At 39.9% G+C, this 24,598-nt stretch overlaps 2 protein-coding genes across 5 annotated transcripts; one reads left to right on the top strand and one right to left on the bottom strand.

Annotated features, from left to right (window-relative positions):
- Positions 1 to 1,510: 1,510 nt before the first annotated feature.
- PLAGL2 (PLAG1 like zinc finger 2) lies at positions 1,511 to 13,787 on the bottom strand. Of its 2 annotated transcripts, XM_075176522.1 has the most exons (4): positions 13,700 to 13,787; positions 12,577 to 12,643; positions 11,408 to 11,711; positions 1,511 to 5,958 (listed from the first exon to the last, which is right to left on the bottom strand). In XM_075176522.1, the coding sequence occupies exons 3-4, from the start codon at positions 11,641 to 11,643 to the stop codon at positions 4,842 to 4,844; spliced, it is 1,353 nt and encodes a 450-aa protein (XP_075032623.1). In that variant the 5' UTR covers positions 11,644 to 11,711; positions 12,577 to 12,643; positions 13,700 to 13,787; the 3' UTR covers positions 1,511 to 4,841. The 2 variants fall into 2 exon arrangements, with proteins under 2 accessions (XP_075032623.1, XP_075032624.1); XM_075176523.1 differs by lacking the exon at positions 11,408 to 11,711.
- A 188-nt stretch (positions 13,788 to 13,975) lies between these two features.
- POFUT1 (protein O-fucosyltransferase 1) lies at positions 13,976 to 24,302 on the top strand. Of its 3 annotated transcripts, none has more exons than XM_075176524.1 (7): positions 13,976 to 14,139; positions 16,017 to 16,138; positions 17,466 to 17,648; positions 19,655 to 19,767; positions 21,156 to 21,348; positions 22,091 to 22,333; positions 23,585 to 24,302. In XM_075176524.1, the coding sequence occupies exons 1-7, from the start codon at positions 13,998 to 14,000 to the stop codon at positions 23,771 to 23,773; spliced, it is 1,185 nt and encodes a 394-aa protein (XP_075032625.1). In that variant the 5' UTR covers positions 13,976 to 13,997; the 3' UTR covers positions 23,774 to 24,302. The 3 variants fall into 3 exon arrangements, with proteins under 3 accessions (XP_075032625.1, XP_075032626.1, XP_075032627.1); XM_075176525.1 differs by having other exon boundaries at positions 22,091 to 22,344; positions 23,585 to 23,729; XM_075176526.1 differs by having other exon boundaries at positions 14,064 to 14,153.
- Positions 24,303 to 24,598: the final 296 nt, after the last annotated feature.

Genomic DNA, 24,598 nt, shown 5'->3' with positions numbered 1-24,598 from the left:
TATACACATTTTGTGCTAGCTAGTAACACGCATACGTGTAGTTTTTAAATAACAATGAACTATGCCATGTCAGTCATCACTATCAGTTGGCACTTACACATGACCTGCAGCTAGTGCAAATAATGCTGAAACCAAGCGAACTTAAATTGGCCACATCGGTGTCAGAACGCCCTTACTGTACATTGTCTACGTTATTCCACCCCTCCCCTTTCCCACTCTGCTTCTCAAGTCATGAGTCTCATTTGCGTTCGGACATGAATTACACGCAATTGTGTGCATCAGTGTAAGGTTAGATTCTGAGCATGCCCAGAGCTATTTCACACAAGATACGTTAAACATATGAACTTATGTCTGAACATGAATCAGGCCCTTTCTGACCAAAGTCCCTTATATTAAAAAAATAAATCAGAAGTTGCTTACTGACTGCTGCCATATTTAAATGACAATCTAGCCAACAATCTCGACCCTTTGCTGCATCAAGCATTTCTACTCGGTCGTTTTTTTAAACTTCTGGAGCTCTATTACACTTTTACAAGAAATACAATTAGAGCAAAGAATTTCCATTTCTAACCAATTTTCTCTATTATTGGTTATATAGCACCATCCACTTAGAGAGAACAGCCATAACTGCTCATAAATAGGGTTTAAAATAAGAGCTTTAATTTTTTTTGAGGTTAGTTCCACTTAAAATGTCTTTGATTTTTTTTTTTAAACCAGCATAGACAATAAAGATCCACATGAGATCTCCACATGTCTACCCTTGAGTCAGTAAGCCCCAGACGGCTGCTCCCATTCTTGCTCTTATATAAACAGAATGGGGGCAGCTGACTTATGCGTCGCCTGACCTCCACCTGGTGCTGTGCAGAGGTCACCTGGGATGCTCTGTGCTGTCTTTGAAGGTTGGAGGGTCAACTGATGTAGACTGATCTAATAATAACATATGGGGATTCTGGTGCATGATTTAGATTTGTTTATCCAAACGGTAGTAAAATATGCATGCATAGATCACAAGTTTACAGCCAGAATTGTCAATGACAATTGTGTAATTTTCATGGTTTAATATCAATCTGCTGTTAACTACCATATTTCCCCATGTACAAGACATACTTTTTCCCCAAAATTTTGGGGTCGAAAACCTGGGTGCGTCTTACAGTGGCAACGGGGATCCAGGAGGAGGGGGGCAGCGGTATGTACGCATCCAGGAGGAGGGGGGCAGAAATACAGCGGCAGCGGGGGGATCCAGGAGGAGAGGGACAGAGGTACAGCGGCAGGGGGTGGTGGGAGGTTTGAACCTGCAGGGAGAGTGTGATGAACCGGCTGCTCCAATTGTGATCAAAGCAGCCAGCCAGTACACTCTCCCTGTCCTTTTTGACAGCTACCGTAATATATATTTTTTACAAATTTCGGGGCCAAAATTAAGGTGCGTCTTATACATGGGAGCGCCTTATACATGAGGAAGTACGGTATGTCTCTGATGTTCTGCCATGGATTATTTGTGAATGAAGTGGCAATCTTGGGCTGGTAAGAACACTAGAAATGTATGTTTAACTGCTTGAGTTATTTTCTCTAGACCATTAATGAATGTAGGTGCTGCAGAAATACAAAATGTGCATGGACAGTTCTAGTCCAGCTGTACGGAAAGGAGACACCTCACCCTGATATTTTCTGACAGAAGTAACGCTGATTTCTGCTTGAGCCCCAAAGAAGCGCAAGCAAAAATCCGCTTTACTTTTTACTATAGTTATGGTAATAAAGCACCCCATAAAATGTAATGAAATAGACATCACGGAGACACCTCGCGCAGAGTTGAATCTCTCCCTATGACTGCAACTTGATATAAGATAGCCGCAATGCTAATGAAGTACTAGCATCTGGAGCGGTCAATACGCAAACAGCCAATCACATGCGCATAGATAGTGTGCTGGTGTCACAATCATCACGTATCTTTACACCAGGCTTCTAATACCTGAAAAAAGACACCTGCTAAGAAACTTATCTGAGCATGTGTCCAAGTCTCATTAGGCTGCATATTGAAGGGGTGTGCTACACTTACATGTACACAGCCTTACAGTACTTAACTAATGACTCTGCATCATCTTAGACTTGCCCCTTACTCAGTAAGAATTGGAACACTCAAATCTGGATACAGACGCATTTTGGTAAGCATGAGCAGTACGGCAATGTGTATATAATAATCGCATGTCCAACTATTAATGAGGCCCTTTTAGTGTCTATTCTCCTGTGGCAGGGCATATGCCCCACAGAGCTGTATCCCTCTAAGCCACAAGTGATAAGGTGATCATTCAAAAATCATTAATGAGAAATACAAGAACATAAAAACAAAACAAACAAAAAACAATTGTATGTAAAGCTCCACTATGGCATTGTTCACACAGGACTGGTTTAAACATACTGACCGTGTCACCTGAGTGTTTAACTTACATGTATTATAGTATGCACAAGGGAAGAGCTGCAACACATAGATGAGTAACCTTAATGCAGTACACGGAGCATGTGGGCAGCATAGTAAAACCACAACAAAATGCAGTGTGCAGAAAGCAAGTACTAAAGGAATCATCAGGACACAAGGCTAGTGTTCAGGAACTAGTCTCAAAAAGCACACTACGAAAATTTCACAGATAAACTATAGATTGATCCATCGAAAAAAAGAATGTTTGATTTTTCATAATTATAAGGCTAGTGGCGATTAAAGGGTAACTCCACTCAAAAACAAAAAATATATATATTTTTTTAAAATGCTATTACCGAATTAAAATCCTTATGCCGGGTACCACAACAGTGTACTAAGGCTGGGTACACACCATACAAAAATTTCTTCTGATGCGGTATCCATAACGATTTTACCAATTATAATTTGTAAAGAGAGTCCCGATCAGCATGCCGATTCATGTGTAACCACTATACATGTTTTACACGATTTACCTTCAAATCCGTGCTCGTCATCTGTCATAACCATCTGCTGAAATGATTGTGACTTTGCACACTCCATAGAGATCTATGTACACTGCCGGTCCTGAGTGTCTACACACTGCAGAACTGGAGCGACATTGTTCCATTGTTGAACGGCATTTAGTCCAAAAATCAAATTAAACAATACAATGCGCTTTGGAACGAAAATTGTTCATTGTTGCAGCGTACACACTAATGTGATATTGGGCCAAATGGTCATTTATCCTGTGACTGTCCCGATATTTAGCTGAAAACACTGTAGTGTGTAGCTAGCCTAACTCCTGATACTTAAAATTGGCTGCTGGAAGACTCAGACCTGGCTGTTGCTGCCGTTTAGCAGACAAGTTGTGAGTATGTGGAACTTCAGAGCAATATTTGTACCTGTGGAAACAAATGGTGGACTGCTACCATGGTCACAGATGTTGCTGTAGCAACAACCAGGTCCCAGTTTTACAACTGCCAATTTCAGGTAGACGTTATATTTAAAGTATCAGCCATTATTTCACTAAATTGAGATACACAGCATTAGGATTTAGTTACTCTTTAAAAAGCATCTTAGAAATTTCCTCATAGGTGAATGTGGTAGCATCCTTCTTTTACACAGAAGCATCTTGCACCCACTAACATGCTAAGAAATAAAACACGTATAACAATCTGATTGGCCAGTTATGATATTTCCATGGACCAAATGATATGAAATGATCAGACCTGGCCAACTAAACCTTTTGACCAGCTTTGAAATTTGGTTTGCCAAAAATCTGGCCAGTGTTAATGCACAGATACTGCAGATAGAGTCATTATGGTTCACTTACAAACACTGCATTATTGTGCATATATGTACTAAACAACAACCATCAATCAACAGTTAACTTATCTGTCTAATGTAAGTTAGACCATTAAAGTGTCTGATTAAAATGGTTCAGTGCACCTAAATACAATATTAGTAAATGAACTCTATTGTATAGAACAATTCAACTGCTGAATGGTGAAATTCACAACTTCAACACCCTGTGTATTATTAAACTGGTCAATAATAAACAATCAAATTATTCCATGTATTGGTAGTTTTACTAAAGAAGGCATATATATTGTATTAGAATTGTATTCTGAGAATTCTATTCATCTGACTAGATAAAAATAGATTAAATATATGTGTAGAAACTCTGCTGTCGGCTTGGTACACTAACGAATCTGACACTGTAGGCATACAAAAGCATTTTTAAAATCCCCTTTGGGGGCAGCGCCTGATCCCTCTGGAATAGCTTATGTAATGATTCAGAATCATATGTACACTGTAAACTGCATAGTGAGGTAATATGAGATAGGACTTGGAAGTGGACGCTACGATCAGGATTAGTAAACCAACCCATTAGAACGGCTCCAACTGGTCTCCTCCGTGAGGAATTGTCTATACAAAGGACAGATTTAGAAGAGGTAGATTAGAGTTGACACTGGTACGGTAACAGAGGACTCAAACAGGTTCTCGTTCAGAGGACCTTTACGACAGACACCTAGGAGGCGACTGGGAGGGAGGGTGATCTTACGTAGACACAAACTTTGTGCTTGAAGTGCTTAATCTGCCATATTGTTCCAAATCTATCCAACCTCTGCTGCTAATGCCACTGTTTTCACATTTTAGGGGATGTTTCAGATTTCCACCAAGTGTGGAATGGTGTGGTCTCTGATCTTGAGGTAAGATGCTCTATTTTTGTACAACTGGAAGTAGATGATCTCTTCAAAACTAGACAAATAAAAATTGTCACCCAAGACTCCTAGGCGTTGATGCTCACAACAGGAAAACATTTACCTTAAGGATGGTGACAAATGTCCCAGGGCAATATGAGGTAAGATAAGAAATGGTCTCACCATGTTTACTTGAAGGCTTGGTGAAACTGAGGCAATGTGGTAGAATTAATGTCTGAGGTAAAATGAGGCAGATCTCCAACAATGGAGCTTGTAGGAGTCTGCATGTGGCTGAGAGAAGAAAGAAATTGCTGATTTTCCCCCATGGTCATTTCTGGGGCTGACACGGGTATATTACAAGGAGGGAGATTAACAGGCAAAAAGCTGAGGAAATGGCTGAAGTCCACACCCGATGAAAGGGGGTCACACAGAGTAGAGAGAAAGGTTTCATCAAATGTGGCCTGAGGTGTATAGGACGACAACTCGCTAGAGGAAAGACAAAGACCCCCAGACCCATCAGACATAAAAGGATCCATTTCACTTTTGGGAAGGTATGAGGTAGATGTATACTGGAACCTGTTAGACTGGTCCGTGGAGAAGGAAGGTGTACTCTCTGTGGGGTAATTAAATCCTAAGGACAATGAGCTTGGCACCAGAGAGTGGGCAATGCCAGGATTCGGCATGGGTTGAAATGGATTAGTGTACATTCCTCCTGGTATCATGTCCCTTGGCTGCATGCACATGATCGATCCAAACTCTTCCTTCACAACAGCTGATCGGCAGCTCATGTGGCTTAACTCATCTGGAGGCTCCATTTTAATCCGAGGGCCTTCCTCACAATGGCTCTTTTTGATGTGCCGTGTTAGGTGGTCTTTGCGTCCAAACATTTGAGCACAACAGTGGCACTGGAAATCCTTCCGCCCGGTGTGTACCACCAGGTGTCTGCGTACATCCTTCCGGGTGTAAAAACACCGATCACAGTGTTCACATGGGTATTTCTTCTCCCGATTGCCCACTGACGGTCTGTGATTGTGGCTCTTCAGATGCTCCAGTACAGACTGTCGGTCTCTAAACACCTGAAGACAAATTGTGCAGCTGAGGTCTCCTCTGGCAATGGCATGTAAGGCAAGGTGGCGGCGGTGTCCATATTTGGTGCTGTAATTTTTGCTGCATTCTGGACACTGAAGGGCAACTCTATTAGGATTGTGGGTCTGGAGGTGATTTTTTAGATGATCTTTTCTATGGAACATTTTGCCACAGTGCGAGCACTGATGTGACTTCTGCATAGAGTGTGTGGCCATGTGCCTGGATATGGAAACAAAATAAAATGTGAACTCAGTGAGAGCATGTACACAATACTACTCTTGATGAATGGTATAAATGACATTCTGTAATCCACAGCAACTGGATATATACTTTAATCAATCTAGTGCAAGACAGGCTAATCAAAGCTGATGTCTCATTGGTTGCCACATGTTATACACATTTGTAAGCAACCAAGACCGTTACAGTTCATAACATGAGATTATTACCTTAATACAAGGCAAAAGGATAATGCAGCAGTTAAATGCCTCTTACTGGAACTACAGTTCGACCGTGTTGTAAACCAAGTTTATTGCAGGGTAATGACCCTCATCTTTAAGGAAGTATTTAAAAACAGAGCATGCATGTTCTTGTTCACTCTGGTTCATATTGTTTTAACATATTTTATCTCATATGACTGTTGTAAAAATGGTCTACTTTCACATTTCTGGAACTACTGTATTGTTATACTGTCTTTCTGACCAACCAAACTAAAGAGCATGCAGCCCTTTAACTAGTGAAGTGCTCAGATGACAGCAAAAAGTGTTTACCATTACATTTTGGGTGTCACTATGGGCATGGACTTCAGAACATAGCGTAGTGTAAAAATTCCTTGGCTTTTCCAAGTACAGATGTCAGGGGTTTCAATAATTAGGCAGAGAAAATAATAGTCACCTGGGAGGGGTGGGATTTATTTTTAACTGTCTTAATATGTTCATAATGCTGCACAAATGTCAACAAATTTGACTAATGCAAGACAAGGGAACATTGCTAAATATAGATGTGATTACCTGTGGGTAGTTAGGCCAAACTAAACCTAAATGTACATTGCAATTTATTTCACTATGAAAACATGCAAATATTGTCAAAGTCTGGCTATACTTAAAGTTATGTTCTTATATATCTCCTTACCTTGTTGCTTTCACCAAAAGCATAAAAGACAGTCAAAGGTGATAAAAAGCAGACTAAGAACCAAGAGCTAAGACCAGACAAATCTTTGTCAATGGAGTGAATAAAACAAACAAAAATAAATAAAAGATCTTTGGTGTGCTTAGGACCAGAGATTAATTTCAGCTGAGTTTTTAACCTGGTTCAGTGGCTGGCTGTTACCAGTCAGCACACGAAACTAGGACTTCCTTCAGCAAAATCAAAAAAATGTATTCTGCAGACTGAATATCCAACCTATGTGGAATTTATTTTTTCTTTACCTTTTGTTTTGTTTTTTAAACAGCAAAACCCAAATATCACTGTAATACATATGTTTTTCCAAACAACAATTTATCAAGAGAAAAATATACTTTACTGGATGTCTAAAACAGGCACACATTTTTAAAGACTGTTTTACATCAAGTAAACAGATGTATGGAGCGAGGGTGCTAAGAGCATAAGTGTAGTAATGCTACACCAAACGGTAACTTTATCAAGCTGCTGGTTTGAAAAAGTGGTGTTGTTGCCTATAGCAACCAATCAGATTCTAGCAGTTATTTTGCAGACTGTACTAAATAAATAACTACAAGCTGATCAGTTGGTAGGAAACATATGCACTTTTTCAAAACTGGAGCTTTAAAAAAATAAAGATAAATTTACCCCCAAGAATCAAAAGAAACTTTAGTACCCAACACATTGGCAATCTAAATACCACAGAAACAGAGATTTGGTCACTTTTAGTCCTACACCAAACATTAGTCAGTTTTGGAAATTTCACGAATATACAATACAGGCAGATGACAGAGGCAACTGAGTGGGCTGCTCTGTCCCCCTACAACACTGGAGAAAAGGTTTGAAATGTAAGTACAAAAAAACCCTGGTCTTCATCTACAGCAGGAGGACACAGACGAGGAAGTGAATGCAAAAGTAGTAAAATCCACATGGGGAACTGTTCTGCCAAAGGCAGCCTTCACTCATGCAGTAACATCAGAGACTGGTGGGAAAGTACCTTCAGCTCAAAAACATGCCTAGCCAAGACAATAGCTAGGAGACAAGATATCTTCCAGTTAAGGAATCATAAGGGGCCTCCAACAGGAGCACAGTTTAAGATCTTCAGACAAAGCTAAGGTCTCACAGAACAACTGTAAAGCTAAAGTGTGGTTCAATTCTCGACGCTGTCCAGCTACACTACTTTCCGGGTATTTAGAAACCATCTTAGGTAATCTAGGACAATGGAAAAGGCCCAAATCTGACTTTCCCAAGAACTGAGGGATCACAGGGGTATGGGAAGATGAACTGAAACGTTCACGGAACTGCCAGTGCATCATGAGAAGACTCCCAGGACCTGGCTCCTTAAAGAGTAAGTATGAGCAGTGAAGCCAGCAGATCCATCTCGATCTCTTCAGACACACAAAATGTCCCAGAGAACATAGGGATGAAGACACCACTTTTCTGGGTCTAGGTGCTGCCAATTAAGAAAGCCAGCCTTTCAGTTGTCTTGGCCCTTGGAAGTTGCACACCAAGACAGCTAGAACAAATCATTCTGGCCATCACAAGATTTAAGATGGCCTTGGGACTGCAATTGCACCCCAAATGTTTCAACTAAGTAAACACTGTGGTGTTGTCCATTTGGACCTTCATCAACTAGCCACTGGGGAACGACAACCAGATAAATAGCCCTGAGCTCTAAGATGTTGTTCAGTTGCGAGGAATCGTGAAAAGACAGTGACTGTTATTGCCCACCACAACTCTAGGAGACAATGACCACCCACCAAACAGGGACTAAGAAAGGTCTACCCACCACTAGTTGTGAGGGATCATGGGACCCAAGATGTGCTCAAGAGACTTGTCAACTAAACAAAGGAGAACTCTGAAGGGGGCACATGTGGATCTGTGCATATGGAACAACTTCTAACGTGTCTACTACTCTCACGCAGTACCTGATGGTCATACAGTAGCTGACCAACAGGGGAGAGATTAGATAGTCAGCAGAGTGAATAACGTTTTGAGAAAGAAATACCCTCTCTCATAAAGGAGACCTATGAATAAGATGGAGGACCAGAAATGATCCTATCTGTTTATAATTGGCTGATGGTAAATTCAAGGTGGTTGATAGTCAGCTCCCTGGATCATGAAACGGTCCAGAAACAGGATGACTATTATACCCAGGTGATACAGTAGTACTGTGGCCATGACCTTGATGAAGACCCACAGAGTTAATGACAGGCAACTCCAAATTGCATATTTGTCTTCTGGAATATCAAATGGAGGAAGAACTGGTGGTCCTCCCAGATGGGAAATGCAAGCACCCATCCTCCTTATGTAGCAACAACAGAAACGCCACTTACATCATGTCACTGATCACAAATCAGAGCGACTCCATACTGAATCACTCCCATTGGAATACTCTGTAAAGGGCTTTTGGATTCTAAATGGGTTAGAATGTACCATCCCCCCGGTGCACTAATGCAATAGATTTAGTTGATGTATTGATCACCAAGGGGGTCATACATAGAGCGAGACCAGTAGATAGGCTCAGAGATGGTGGGAGCACATGGTGCAATCAGGAAGACTTGCCAAAACAAAGAGGATTTGGTGTTTGCCCATTTGGAAGACTAGGATGAATATTCTTAGACGGCTTTGTCCCAAAAGAGCTTGCAAGGTACTGCAAAGGATGGTCACAGGGCTGTTTACCATTTGAGTTTTTGCTCTGAAAACTAATGCACTTCGGCATCCTTATCTTTTCCCACTCAGGCCCAACAATAGGCTTCCCATAAAAAGGTAACACAGATGAGGACTTCTTGAAAGGGTTCTCCAATACCCAATATTTTAGCAACAGGGCCCTATGGTCCTTTATCGCTGAGATTCTTGCCGGTATCTAGTGGAAACCAAGGCTGTGTCTTCCATATAGGAGGACATGTCCTTGAAAGAAGAGCCATGTGCATAAACTTAATTCTGAGCATGCTATCTTGCAACACTAATTGGACTTGCTCCACTCATTCAACCAAACAGCAGACCCAGAGTTGGAAAACAGCCTTTTCAGAGGGTCCTCCAGCCTCTTGTCTGGGAGATGAAGTGTGGTTCTGTTAGATAGTTTTGAGCCTGCACTGAGTGGACATTCCAGGTCACCCTGGGAGAAATGATACAGGACTCAAAACATTTGTCTGGTGGAATTCACAGCTAAAGAAATCTCTGGGGTCATCAAAAATCTGCAAGCGAGCAAAACATTTGCCTGGATCTGCTTATTCCCTTGACACTAGCTCATTTAAGAAATGATATGGGAAAGAAAGCTGGTGTGTTCATTTTCTAATCTAAAGTCCTAAATATTGACATCCAAATGCACAGTTCTGATAAGGCAGTCCATCTGACTTGGTTACTGCAAGTGACTTTTTGGATTACTACAATGCAGCAAAATCATCTGCCCCATCCGCTCAAGCATCGATTATGATGGGCCACCACTGACTTGTCGAAAAGAGTCCCCAATAACAGGATGGGAAGAACGACACTTCCTTTTTGATGAGTGCAATAAGTGGAGGCCCTAAACAAGTCTGCAAAGGATTGAATAAGCACAGACACTTTGTATTCAATGCATTTGTTGAATCTGTGGATCCCTCACCAAGGCATGTGCTCCCCAAAAGTCAGAAACATCCACATAGGAAAAAGACCCACAGAACAAATACAAAATGCAGGATATAGACCACTGTCTTGCAGGCTGAGCCCTAACTTGCAGGGAAACAAAAAGTAGCTAACTAAGAAAAAAGAAGCACTTCCCTGAAAGTTGGTTCAATGAGAAATGGAGTAAGTGCTAAGAGACTGGATCCCCTGTGTCCTTTGCAGATATAGGATCACCGTGGAAGACGGCGTGACAGTCAGCTTAGTTTGACAATCTGCTAGTGCGACTGTATGCCAGTCTGCAGGTCAGACTGAGTGCTGGAGCATCAGGCTGCTGATCGAGGATTTCACGCTGCTGTTGAACATTTTGCAAAGATGTCTGATTGGCTGCCTGTCTCACGTGTGAAGGACCTCATTGGTCCTACACACTCTCCAGGGGATGTACCTCCTTTCATTGTACCTTTCCAACTTCTACAAACCCGAGTGTCTGAAAAGGTTTTGGGGTCATTGGAAGCCTGGGTCGTGTTTAAGGTAGCAGTTCAGTCCTCCTTTTGCACGAAACTGAGGTGGCTGGGATGGGAAGCCTGGAGGTGATGCAACACACCTGTTGGCCAATGGTCCATTTCACCCACAGCTGTATGCAGATTTAGAAGTGGGGGTAAGGAGGTGGATGGAGGGGATGCAAGGAACTCTCCCCCCTCCATGCTCCAGCCTTAGCTGTCGCTCAGTCTGCAGGCTAACAACAGTAAGCAAATAAAATTAAAAAGAAGGTACAAGACAATGTGCCCAACTCAGGGAAGACAGTTTTCTTCCAGTGTCTTGCCTCCTAGGGGTGGAATGCAACCAATCGTCTGTGTCCCCCTATTGCAGATGGAGAAACAGTGGCTGGTATGTAAAGCACTTGTCTCCATACCTGCAGAGTTTGTATTTGGATGCAAAAGTCTTGTCACACAGTAGTTGCGGGCAGGTAAACCGCCTTTGGTCTCTGTGGGGTGGACTCTCCTGTTCACTTGTACATGGCACATCAAGTCTTGTGGTGTCTTGCAGGATTTTTCTCTGAGACAGATCCTCCTCACCCTGGGCCTTGGCGTCTTCTTTCCACACCGTGCTATCTTCGTTTTTTGCAGCATGAAAGAAGTGAGTCTTCATGGCAGAACCACTGGTAACACTGCTATGTTTGTTGTCATTTCCCCATTGGTGTTAAAGTGCCAGCCGTCCTGGAAATGCAGGATATTTCGAATGAAACAGTATTCATAAATGCTATTTGAAACACAATGCTCTTTTTGGCCCATTTACAGATGAAAACAAAAACATCAGTTTTCAGGACTCTAGCTTGCATCAAACACAGATGGGAGCTAATTGGTCAGCAATGAGTGACTTTGCATACACCAGTGATGGGCAACTCAACATACTTTGGGGGTCGCTTTGAGCGGCCTTCTATCCTTCAAAATGGCCGCATATTACTCTTACTCTCAGTAATAAGTAAAAACAAAACATTTAATCAAAGAAAGACATCTGTAATAACATATCAGTAAGCATTTTAAAGAAGTGTTACAAGCTATAACAAATCTGACAATAAAATAGGAAGGAGCTGGGAACCACAGGTGAAGGTTCAGAGGGCCACCTGTTGCCCATCACTGGCATACATGATTAAAGAAATCTGTATGTTCTCTGAAAGAGTGATGACGAGAATTGCTATTTATATTAGCCTATATATTAATTTGCATTATCACACTTGGCAAATATTAACATAGATGTTTATATTTAGTATTTGTTGCAAGGAGGCACAGCGATTCGCAGAAGTGCCTCACAGCACTAGGGCCATGGGTTCAATTCCAAATTGGCATAGTCCAAAACCTACAAGCTTTTAACAAAATTTACCCAAGTATGTGTGAAAGTGGTAGAAAATGTATACTGTATGCTCCACTGGGTCAGGCACTGACAAGAGCAATGTAACATTCTCTGTAATATGCTGAGTAATATGTTGGTGTTATATAAAGAAAAGGATAACAATATTTCTGAGAGTATACAGTATATACACACATATTATATAGAATTATATATTTAATAAATATTACTTACTTGTACCTGTATGTTTCTAATCACCCTGCTGGGAGAGACTGCAATAAATGCCTCACCATTTTCCAACCTGTAACACAGACAGTGAAATTAGGCTTTAAATGGAATTCTGATGTGTGTGTGTGCTGTGATTTTGGTGTCATTCTATCTTTCTAGTGCATTCTATGAGTATAGAGATCCTTTATAAACACTGGAAAATGCCAAATATGGATTACCCATGGAAACTAATATAATTTTAACAGCTATTTTTCAAGTGCAGTATCTTGTGTGTGCGATTGGTTGCTTAACACCATCATATATATCAAGTAATAACTGGCCACTTAAGAATATGTTTATTATAAATTCTACTATTTGGGTCTTAAATGATGCAAACTTCTGGACTAGTCTGATTCCCACATCTCATTTTTGTAATGATTCTAATTGAGTAGACCATATTCTGGAGGTTACCACCTCATTTATCTGATATGGCTAATTGATCCACTGGACCAGGCTCTCTATTTCTAAGACAAGAAAACAAAAAGCTGGCGTTTCCCTCTTTATTAAGTGACTGGCCTACTGGACCGGACAATAGAAATTCAACTTCAAATAGATAATAAATATCTTTTACGTATGTCATATTACTCAAGCAATTGTTAAAACACAGACAAGTATCTAAAATATTGTAAGGTAATATATCTTTGTATTTGTTGTATAGCAGTCACTTAATACATTTTAAAAAATAAAAATACTTCAACCTTCTGTTTATCACTCCTAGTACCCACACTGAAGCTGACACCTCTGGTTTATCTACCTGTCTGCCAGTAAGTTTTCCAAGTGCTAATAATAGCTGCATGAGTCTGTTCCTGGGCACCCTGTCTAGTAGAAACCAGTATGTGTAAACGGTGATGGTGTGTATATGAGTATGAGGAATACATATGGAGGAAAAGAAAGGATGTGGAGATATCGTGGTGCAGTCACGGAAGTATATGTAGGAGAGGAATATTGGGTTAATGGGATTATGTGGATGGGGGATATTAGGGTACAGGTTGTCAGGGGTAAGTGGGGTGGAATTGTATAACGTTAAGTGTATATTGGAGGGGGGCTAGAGAAGTGTATGTGCAACTGACTATAACGGGGTGATACGTACCCCAGCCCCCCGTTATTTCTCTTCCCGCCGGTTCCGTTATTCCCCGAGGCCGCAGGACAGAGCCGGAGGCCGCAGAGGATTCTGGGAGTGACGTCTCCAGCGTGCCAGCGCGGCGTGGAGTCGAGTGGCAATGTTGAGGGGCGCTGGGCACAAACACCCCGGGTGCAGAGCAATCGTGCCACTGTGAGCCGTCCGGAGCCGGGGCCCGGAGCTACCTTCCACAACGGCCTTCTTCGCGTCCCTGCCTCCACTAACATGGCGGCTCCTCCCACCCGGCTTCACTTTTGCCCCCGCTAACATGGCGGCACCAGGTAGAATCTTTGCCACTCTGATGGAGCAAGCAAGGGTGCTCCTTCTCCTCCTAGTGCTGCTCCCAGGGCCGTCTGGTGTAGAGGGAAGCTGGGATCCTGCCGGATATCTACTTTACTGTCCATGCATGGGTGAGTTCCGGAAGGTAGGTGGGGGATTGAGCTCTCTTACACTAATCACTCTCCAGAGAGGAGGAAGAGGAGGAGGAGGAGGAGGGGGGGGGGGGGGGTGCTTACAGTAATTACACTTTAGAGAGGGTTCTTACACTAAATACTCTTTAGAGTGGGAGGAGGTGCTTGCACTAATGACTCTCTAGAGAGGGAGGAGGTGCTTGCACTAATGACTCTCTAGAGAGGGAGGAGGTGCTTGTACTAATGACACTCTAGAGAGGGAGGGGGTGCTTGCACTAATTACTCTTCAGAGTAGGAGGCAGGGCTTACACTAATTGCTGTACAAATAGAAGATGGTCTAAGATGGGGTGAGGTGGTTACACTTATTGAAATTGCTCTCCAGAGGGAAACTGGGTTTACACTGATGACTTTCCAAAGAGAAGGGGGTTTACACTAATCACTCTCCAGAGAAAGAGGGAACAATGAATTAAACTAGTTACTCTGTAGAGAAGGAGGTGGGTGGACCACACCACCTCTCCTAGGTTATTGGGGATGTTACCCATAAGGATTGCTACACTTCCTCAAATCCGTAAAAAAATAAGTGTCGGTGACAGACAAGGTGAGAAAAATGAATGAAATAGTGACTGTGCAAGATGGCACCAGTTATGGCTGAGGTTATAACATTTTTTCCAGCCAAGCCAGAAGGCCAGCGCAAAGGAAGCGATGTGTAACTAAAATTTGGGGTTTGTGCTCATGCTGTAATTTCAAGTGAGGTCTTCACTCCCCAAGTGATTTCAGGCACCCCTGGGTTTCTATTCTGGGGCTACTACATTATAGGGTTTTAAGCTGCTGGCCCTTTTGCCAGGGGATCAATGTCTTAGCCAAAAGGCCTAGAAGATTTCTAGGTGCTAATAATAGCTGATGTGTCACATATTGGACACCCTCTAGTAGAGACCAGCATGTGTAAACTGTGATGGTGTGTATATGACTAGGGGGAATATATATGGTGGAAGAGAAAGGATGTAGAGGGAGATATATATGATGTAAAGATACATGTACATAAAAACCCTGGCTGGTGACATCTGATTCCTATCTGCCAATCGGAGATCATAGGACAATCCACACACTACGATGGAATGAAAATATGAGTAATTGCGTATTAGGATTTTTGTTGTAGTCCGCCTCCCTTTTGTTACTCTTTGGGGATTTTCTCCACCCAATTCCTGAATGTTTGGCTTCAAATTAAAGTTGGCGTCTAGAAATACTGCTATTAGAGCCGCTAATGTGCATCTAAGATAAATGAAACGGACATATAATTTGGCATTCCAAATTGTAATGATATTCGGCTTGTTTGCAATGTACTGCTAGGAAGTAATTTTTTTTGCTATTTAGTCCATTTAGATTCCAATGAGTTATATATTAAGACTGCTCAGGAGTGCAGATTTGCGCTGAAAGCACAACACCACAATTAGCTTTTACCCATCTGTTGCTATAATAATAATAGATCTGATTGGTTGCTATGGTTTTATATGTTTATCTGCACCTTTGAACAATATTAGTAAATAACTATCAATGTATCATTTTTAGATGTTCAACAAGAGCACCCGCTGCACTTATACATAAACATTGAGGTGAAGTGAGCAAGGTGACAGTAACCTGAGTTGACAGGGTTGTAGACAATCCGTATTGAGTTAACCGCATCCCAGAGTACTTCATACTCAGGCAACTCCTATGTAGCAAGTTTGAAGTGAAATGGACAAAGCCAATATGCAGTCAGGAGCATCTAAAAATGCGCAACACAGAGTAGTGGTCTCTGTCAAAATTATTCAAGAAGACTGTTGTGTGAAACACCTCTATATAAAACAGAGAAGACATAACTAACGTGTTATTTTGTACAGGACGGTTCGGCAATCAAGCAGATCATTTCCTTGGTTCTTTAGCATTTGCTAAGATGATAAATCGAACCCTGGTGGTACCACCGTGGATCGTTTATAACCATCATCGTCCTCCGTACACAAACGTGAGCACCAGAAATGACCAGCATTTGTTTTGTTATTTAATCTGAAAAATGAATTGTTTAACTACATAGCACCATTTCTTTGTGGGGTTTATTTTTTATTTTTTTTTGTATAGTGTCATTATCTGGTCTATTTATTAAATGTCCAAAAGCCCCATCTCCAGTGAAAACAGGTGTTGTCGCCTGAGATAGGGCCCTTTGCCCTGTGCATCAAATTAATGGATAGGGATATATATAATGTTAATTCCCCCAAGATTTGACATAGCCAATGCGGAGAGAAGATCATAGCTGTGTCGTGTCCAGGGGCAACAGAAATAAACGTCTCTGCTTGATAAGACATGACTGAAAACCACAGAAACAAGCCAGTTACATATGACAGTGTATTAAGTAAAATTTGCAGTAAGATATGTATAAATAATGGTATACAGTCAACCCCTTTAAATATGTTATTGGTTTTTTTTTTTGTTTTACTGACAATAGTAAACAACATGTCAGAACTGAATATATTGGAAATGTTCTTTCCATGAGTACTGTGACCTTTTTTCCTCTTTCACCGGGAGCATTGATGGGCATTTATTTCAGCCTAAAATGACTGATAGCAGAAGACAGTAGGTTGAGTTGCAGCGGGCAGAGATATATGCCAGGACAGATTTTTTTATTCATTGTTTGTATATTTTTACTTTAATAAGAGTTGAGGTTTTATTTAAAGTAAGGATAAGACCTTCAATCAGCATTGATTTTTTTTCCAGTATAAAGACCTGGATAATAGCACTCCTTTTTAAAGGTGGTGTCCTTTTTGTCTTTAGCTACATCTTTTTGATCTTTACAACACAGTATGTCCCACTTTGAGTGACCTCATATGGCAGCAGATTGTAGAACTAATATAATTTAAAAAGTTTATATATGAAGATATCCTATGTCCTCTATGCTCATTCTGTACACACCACTGGTAGCTGCACAGAAATGCCAGTGGCTTATGGCTGCCATAATGTAGGTGCCTGATTGTGTTTCTACCTTACAGTAGTTACTCCTTTCCTCCAGGACCTATAATTGTTATTCCACTACATAATGTATCACATCTTCCCCTTATATTATAAGCTCATTTGTCAGGGCCATCTTTACCTTTTGTTTCATCTCATTATATGTTAGTTTTTTGTATTATGACCCCCCCCCCCCCCCAACATACTACGCTTTATAAATAAAGGATAGTATCAATAACGAAACCCATCTATACATCTTAATACGTATTACCCACATATATTTCAGTGGCATGAATATGTGTATATTTATTTTGGATTAAATGTAATCTGTTCTCTCATCTTTTGTACAGGTGCACGTATCTTTTAAAGAGTTTTTCCAGCTGGCACCTTTGAGCAAGTATCACAGAGTAATTAGTATGGAGGATTTCATGGAGAAGTATGCCCCTAAGTACTGGCCCACCAATAAGCGTGTGGCGTATTGTTTCACAACGGCTGCCCAGAGAAGCCCTGATCAGAAGACCTGCCCCATGAAGGTAATTTGGTCTAGGGGGTTAATGTATCAAGCTGAGAGTTTTCCGGCGGGTTTGAAAAACCAATCAGATTCTAGCTATTATTTACTTAGTACATTCTACAAAATGACAGCTAGAATCTGATTGGTTGCTATAGGCAACATCTCCACTTTTCAAACCTGCCGTAAAACTCTCTGCTTGATACATTTACCCCTAGATGTGCATTTATTATGTGATTGCTCACTCCTGTAATAAAAATACACACATTGTTTCTGCATATGCACGGAAAATAGGCCACACTCATATACAGATTTGCTTGAATCTGACACTTATGCTTTCTTGCAACTGGGGAGGCGGGATGACTGGGATTCTCACATAGACTAAGTACAGTAAGGATGTGCTTGCGTATAAATGGCTGTAATAGGTGAATCAATTGCCTGAGGACAGTGCAAAGACATGCGTATGAAGATGTTGGTCGTCAGGATTAGCTAACACTTCTGATTGGCTGATTGCGAATTCACTGCTACAGCTGATCGGTATTGGGCATATATATTTTATGATTTTGTCAGCATAATTAGTAAGCTGTTTTAATTTTACACCTGAAGGATAGTTGTACCTGCTGTATTCAAGAGATTTTTTTTTATACTATCCAAACCTAATAGTGAATATGTATTTCGCTAGTAAATGTTTTTAAACATCGGTGTAAATGTATCTTATTTATGCTAATATACTACTGGTGCAGACCACCACATATCTTGCAAGTTTTGCAACTTTGCATATGCAAAATTTCTATTGTTTCTCTTGTCCCTTACTCTGTATTTTGTTCTGTTTTATTTTCATTGATTGTGCAGCAGATTTTGCGGCCCCATATAAAACAAATAAAATGGTGATAAATATACAGAAATAGACTTCTTAAAAGCGCTCTTTTGCAGATTACTGCCTTGTCAAAACAAACAAGGGTACCACCAAACCCCAAAATACATATAATGGAATAAAGCAAATATGTATGACACAGGCGCATACCATAAATCCCTAACAAATAATGTTCATAATTTGGTATATAAAGTCATATGAAGAGGTCACAAATCCTGTTGATACATGTCGACCAAGTTCATCATGAAAATGGAGCGATGACTCGGCAGTAAATCTGACCAATGGCGTGGTTCTAGATATATGAAACAAAAAAAGCATAAAGGGGCGAGTCCCTTGTCACTTAATATTGTTCGTTTCAGGAAATCCACGTGTGGTGCTTAAATATATTTATAGCAGAGTGTATAGAGTGTGTTTAATATACATTCTTAATTGGCTCCACCATTTGGTTGTTTTTTTCTATTTTTTTTGTTTCATATATCTACAACCACGTCATTGCTACATTTTCATGATGAACTTATTCGAGATGTATCAACAGGATTTGTGACCTCTTCATATGATTTTATATACAAAATTATGAACATTATTTGTTAGTTAGGGATTTATGGTATGCGCCTGTGTTATACATATTTGCTTTATTCCATTAAATAAAATGGTGATGTCATGCACTTATTTCATTTTTTTTTTTTTTTTTATAATTTCATTTTACGTCTGCAATTTTGGATGCAAATGCATTCAAGCTCGGATTGAGTCCCATTGTGTCTACATTGATGTGTGCCCATCTCCCGCATTGAAGGCAGACATTTTGCTTGCTGAACCAAATAATATTCTTTAGAATACAGCCTTTGATTACAATAGGAAACGGTGACTGAGGCTCAAGTGACTGCAGCCCATTTGTGTACTGATTTTTGAGATAGCAGAAAATCTATTTTCTGAGAACTATTGACATGTGAGGAATTTGTCATTTTGTGGTCATCACAATTATATAGGAATGATTGCATTGTGTGTCTCATGCTTCAGTGATTCAGCAGTTCATATTGAACTAATAGGCTGCATTCCCATGAATATTGGTTCAAACCACAAAATCAAAATGGCCTCCATTTTGCCTTTACTCTGTATTCGACTGGTACAGTTAAATTATACTTCTTTGTTTTTGTTAGGATGGAAACCCATTTGGTCCTTTCTGGGACCATTTTCATGTGGATTTCATTCACTCTGAACTTTTTGAAAGCATTAACTTCAGTGCCTATTACAAAGATATTTGGATAAGCAGGTAAGCGATAAACATTATCGACCAAAAAAAGATAACATGTCAGCAGTAATTACTTAAATATCTTCAAACTTTAAATATAATTCACTTAATATAAATAGGCTACTAGTTTATTGAAGGACTCTGCAGAGTGCATTTCAAAGCCTAAACTGACGAAAACAGTTCTCATTGTACTGTGAGGCAGATAGACTTAAATTACAGTTATTTCAGCTACAGTTTTAAATGGCCAGAGAACCCAAGAACAAGGTGTGCAGTTTATTCCTACTGAATTGATTGGACCTCTATTGTAGCAGGGTGCATGAATCTGACAAAAACTGCTTCAGCAGTGGTCCTTTCAGTGTGGTAAAACATATTAAGGTATGCACTGATTCAGGGACTTAGCTTATTTTCTCAATTAATCTATTTCAATATAAAAAAGTTTATTGGCAGTGTCATCATTTAAAAATAAACATTCTGGGATGAAGATAATTTCTTACATTACTGTCATATATCATTTTGTATAGTTTAAATATAAAATAAAAGTTAAAAATTGGATTCCGATATGTATAATTCTAATAACGAGCTATTAATGTAATTTTAGATATATTATTCCTTAACTAGGGATAGTGCATTAATTCAGATAGTTTGCTTATATACATATTTCAGCAACCTCATTATGAATATCAATAGTTAAATATTTTTATCTAAAAAGCATTGTAATTTGATCAGATAGATTGGGTTGTATGTTATTATTGACATGTTATTTTGGTATTGGTATTAAAAAAAGTTTTGGTGGCTATTAATATCATATTAACTTTGTCATGTCCCATTAGTTGACAAAGTACAGGTATTGGTACAGTGTGTGTGATATTCATATAAAGAAAATGTAAATATTCATTATTAGTTATACAAAGCAAGATTTTGTATATTATTAAAACTGTTTTTGACATTGTTCCAATTGTATTTATTGTATTAGTTTGTTTGTACCATATAATTATGAACTCTGCAGCCCTATTTATCCATTTTGGATTATTTAACTATTATAATGTCCAACAATAATAAAACTAATGATACTACTTTAAATCTTAAGTCTGTAATGATGTTCCTATCCAGGGCATATGTAGACATGGTTGTATCCCATAGTAAAGTGTGCCTTCTCTTCTGTTACTGTTTAACATTCCATTATAGAGTACACTGTGATATGCCACTAATAGGTGAGGTTGGTAATTGAGCACAAGCAGATGCAACAGGTCAGTGCAGTAGTTGTTTGCTTTCTTAGATGAAACTCAAAGTATAGCTTTGGCAGTTGCCTTGATGCTGGGGTTGAAAGCACAATGCACGTAAGCAAACTAATGATCTACAAATAAACTCTAGCAGTCAAAGTACTCCTTTATTCCTTGCTATTTTGTTAGATATCCTCCATCTAAGCACCCAGTGCTTGCTCTCCCAGGAGCACCTGCCCAGTTTCCGGGACTAGAAGAGCATCGAGTCTTGCAAAAATACATGGTTTGGTCTGAAAAGATGGTTCAAGAAGGAGATAAACAAATCAAATCACTGCTTGTCAGACCGTATGTTGGCATTCATCTGAGGATCGGTTCTGACTGGGTAAGCATTTGTGTCAGATTACCCCTTTTGTTAGGGTGACTTTCCCATTCTAAACTAATGTACCTCTAGAATGACGTGGAACTTTCCCTCCACACGTACAGTTGACAAATGACCGCTGATGCACAGTATGCCATTGAGGGCCCATTCTTGTGACCAATATGCTCTCGTTCCTTTGCTTAAAATACACAACAGACCGGTTCCTGTGCGCTACAGGTCAAAACAGGTTCCTTTCTTGATGATTAGGGTACAAACAAACCCTTTTTCTGGCGGCTAAACTAAAAAGACCCTTTTCATGCTAAGATATAAAACACAACTCTTTCCTGGTGTCTATTGCACAAAATGGGGCACTTTTTAGGTGGCTACAATAAAAAACAATGTAGGGAAAGAGCCCTCATAAATGCAGCAAATATCTGTTTTTAATCCGTTGTTTTGGTGCACATTATTTGTTCTGAAGCTTTGGGCTAAAGACAGAAACTGGCTGTATTTGGGGCAGTGTTGTGGTTCTTTATTTATCTATATTGTTTTGAATTGTAGCAAACAAGGGTCTGTTTGATGTGCCCTTAGATAATGTTTGAGCCCAACGTGATTTTTCCCTGGTTTTCCATGCTCTCCTGGTATGTTTGTGGAGTCTCTTTCGATCTCCAAGATAAGATAACTAAACAATGTGTAATTTGATGGCTGCCAGTGCCAATCAAATATAAAGACCGTGAATACAATCATGTATTTTCTACAACTCTTGCAGGTAAATGCTTGTAAGATGCTGAAGGATGGCACAGCCGGACCTCACTTTATGGCTTCTCCACAATGTGTTGGCTATGACCGTCAGAAAGCAAGCCCCCTCACTATGGGCATGTGTTTGCCAGACCTCAAGGAGATTAAACATGCATTGAATCACTGGGTGAAGAAGACTAAGTCACGAGCTGTATACATTGCTACGGACTCCACATCTTACACTGCAGAATTACAGAGATTCTTGGGTGAAAGGGTGAGTGATTGGTGAATATCATTATACTCCAAATGGGAGAACGACAGTGAGCACTTCGCAGTAGTTACTTTCTAGCAGGAAACCCAACTAACAGTCTTATTGTTTTGGTGGGGTTTTTTGTTTTGTTTTTTCTTTTTTTATATTAATCAACTACAGTTTATTTGTATAATTTGTATACGAGCATACATTTTATCACTTTAAATGTATTCAATATTCCTGCTAATAGGGATATAATGTATGTCAATGGACTTAGTTTGGTGACGTTCCTGTAAGATTTCTAGAATAGCAGGCTGTGACGTCAGAACGTGTTTTATTATAAATTAGGAATGCTTCACTTGCGTTTTCCTGACATGAATGATCAGTTGAAGTCCTTTCCTTGCGCTCTGTTCATGGTCGAGAAAGTCTCTTCATTGCTACTTCCTGTAGCTGCATCCTCAGACTCTGATTATTGCTGCGGCCCTAACAGGAGCACAGAGAGCGGGGGCATGGAATTGAGATTGCTCACACTTGGAGCAGCAAGAAAGATGAGAGTAGGTGGTAGGGAGGACTTCTCTCAAAGTGCCTGTATGTCATTGTCATTTTGTGTAAAGCTGTGTGTAAACATACAATTTATTTTTATTTTTAAGTAAATCTGGTCACCGTAAGGACAATGTACCCTCTAAATTGTTACAGATTTTAAAATTCACCTCAGAGTTTTGTGGTCCATATAAAAATGATACCTTCCATTCCATATGCAGTGTATATGCTTTGTTCAAACGATTACACTTGTTTTTGTTTTGTTTTGTATGAAGCTTTGTGTTAGTTATTCATGGACAAAAATGCCTTAATTATTCCAGTTACTGTTGAATTTTAGCCATATTTGCAAACGTAGATTAAAGTATGGTGAGGTAATTACAGCATCCTATTGTTTTCATGTGTATTAGATAGGCCAATCTTCACAAGAGGATCTGTTGCTGCAGGTGGAATGCAAAAGAGTTTGACGTGAGGTGGCCATCCAAAAACGATTGTAAATTATTAGCTTGTACATTTAGTCTTGGAACTTTTACAAAATACATCATTTTTGTCTTCTTGTGAGTTGAGTAAGCCTGGGGCCTTGGTGAAAGTCACTGGAGGAAGCCAGGAGGATAACCCAATGTATTTAGTTAATGTTACTGCATGACACTTATAAGCCAATATATTAATTTATAGACATTCTAAGATAGGTGGAAGACCCTTATTTATGTTTAAAGCTGAATTATTATTTTCTTCTAGGTCAAAGTGGTGAGCCTACAGCCAGAAATGGCCCAAATAGACCTGTACATTCTCGGCCAGTCTGACCATTTTATCGGGAACTGCGTGTCGTCATTTACATCCTTTGTGAAGAGGGAACGTGATATACAGGGGAAGCCCTCTTCTTTCTTTGGAATGGATTCACCAGTTAGGAAGCAAGATGAGCTCTGAGGGAGCAAGTGGTGGTGGCCAGGGACAACTGATCATTCCTGTGCTCTTATCAGAGTCCTCTGCATTTGCATATTATGACATTCTCAACCAAATCCCAAAAGACTAAGGGCTAGATTTACTAAACGGCGGGTTTGAAAAAGTGGAGATGTTGCCTATGGCAACCAATCAGATTCTGATTGGTTCCTATAGGCAACATCTCCACTTTTTCAAACCCGCCGTTTAGTAAATCTAGCCCTAAGATTGACCTGTGGAACACTGTGTATTGTCAAATCAAGATTATGTGTTTGTAAGTCTGTGTTACTATACTAAAATCCTCAGTCCTGTCTAAGAAAATCATATTTCACATGCACATTCTCCAGAGCAGATAGTTATTCTGCCACCAGACTTGGATATCCCTATTACCGGGATGGCACTTACTGAGCAGGACATGTACGATAATTAATGTCTGAAGGCACATAATAAAAAGTAACTATTGTTAATAGAATTTTTCCAATTGTTTTGTACAAATTTCTATAATAAATTTTTTTTTTACAATCTCAGTATTTGTCCTTTCTTCCTGCGGAAATTAATTAATTGGTAGTCTTAGATTAAAGAGTCTGAAATACAGTGTCCGAGCTTGCATTATTGTAAATCAATTACCCTAAATTTATAGGAGTCAATTCAAATAAACGCAAAGTTATTTAGTATCTTCGTGCGTTTTGTTTATGGACACAAAAATTACAATTACCGTAATGAAAACTTCATAGAGGCGTAAGTGAAGATCAATACCTAAACATCATGTGGAAGCAACGCATGGTAGTACTACAGCACCGAGCAGCTAATTCA

This window comes from Mixophyes fleayi, chromosome 6, assembly GCF_038048845.1.
Source record: "Mixophyes fleayi isolate aMixFle1 chromosome 6, aMixFle1.hap1, whole genome shotgun sequence".
Classification (NCBI taxonomy): Eukaryota; Metazoa; Chordata; class Amphibia; order Anura; family Limnodynastidae; genus Mixophyes; species Mixophyes fleayi.
This window is presented reverse-complemented; position numbering and strand designations above follow the sequence as displayed.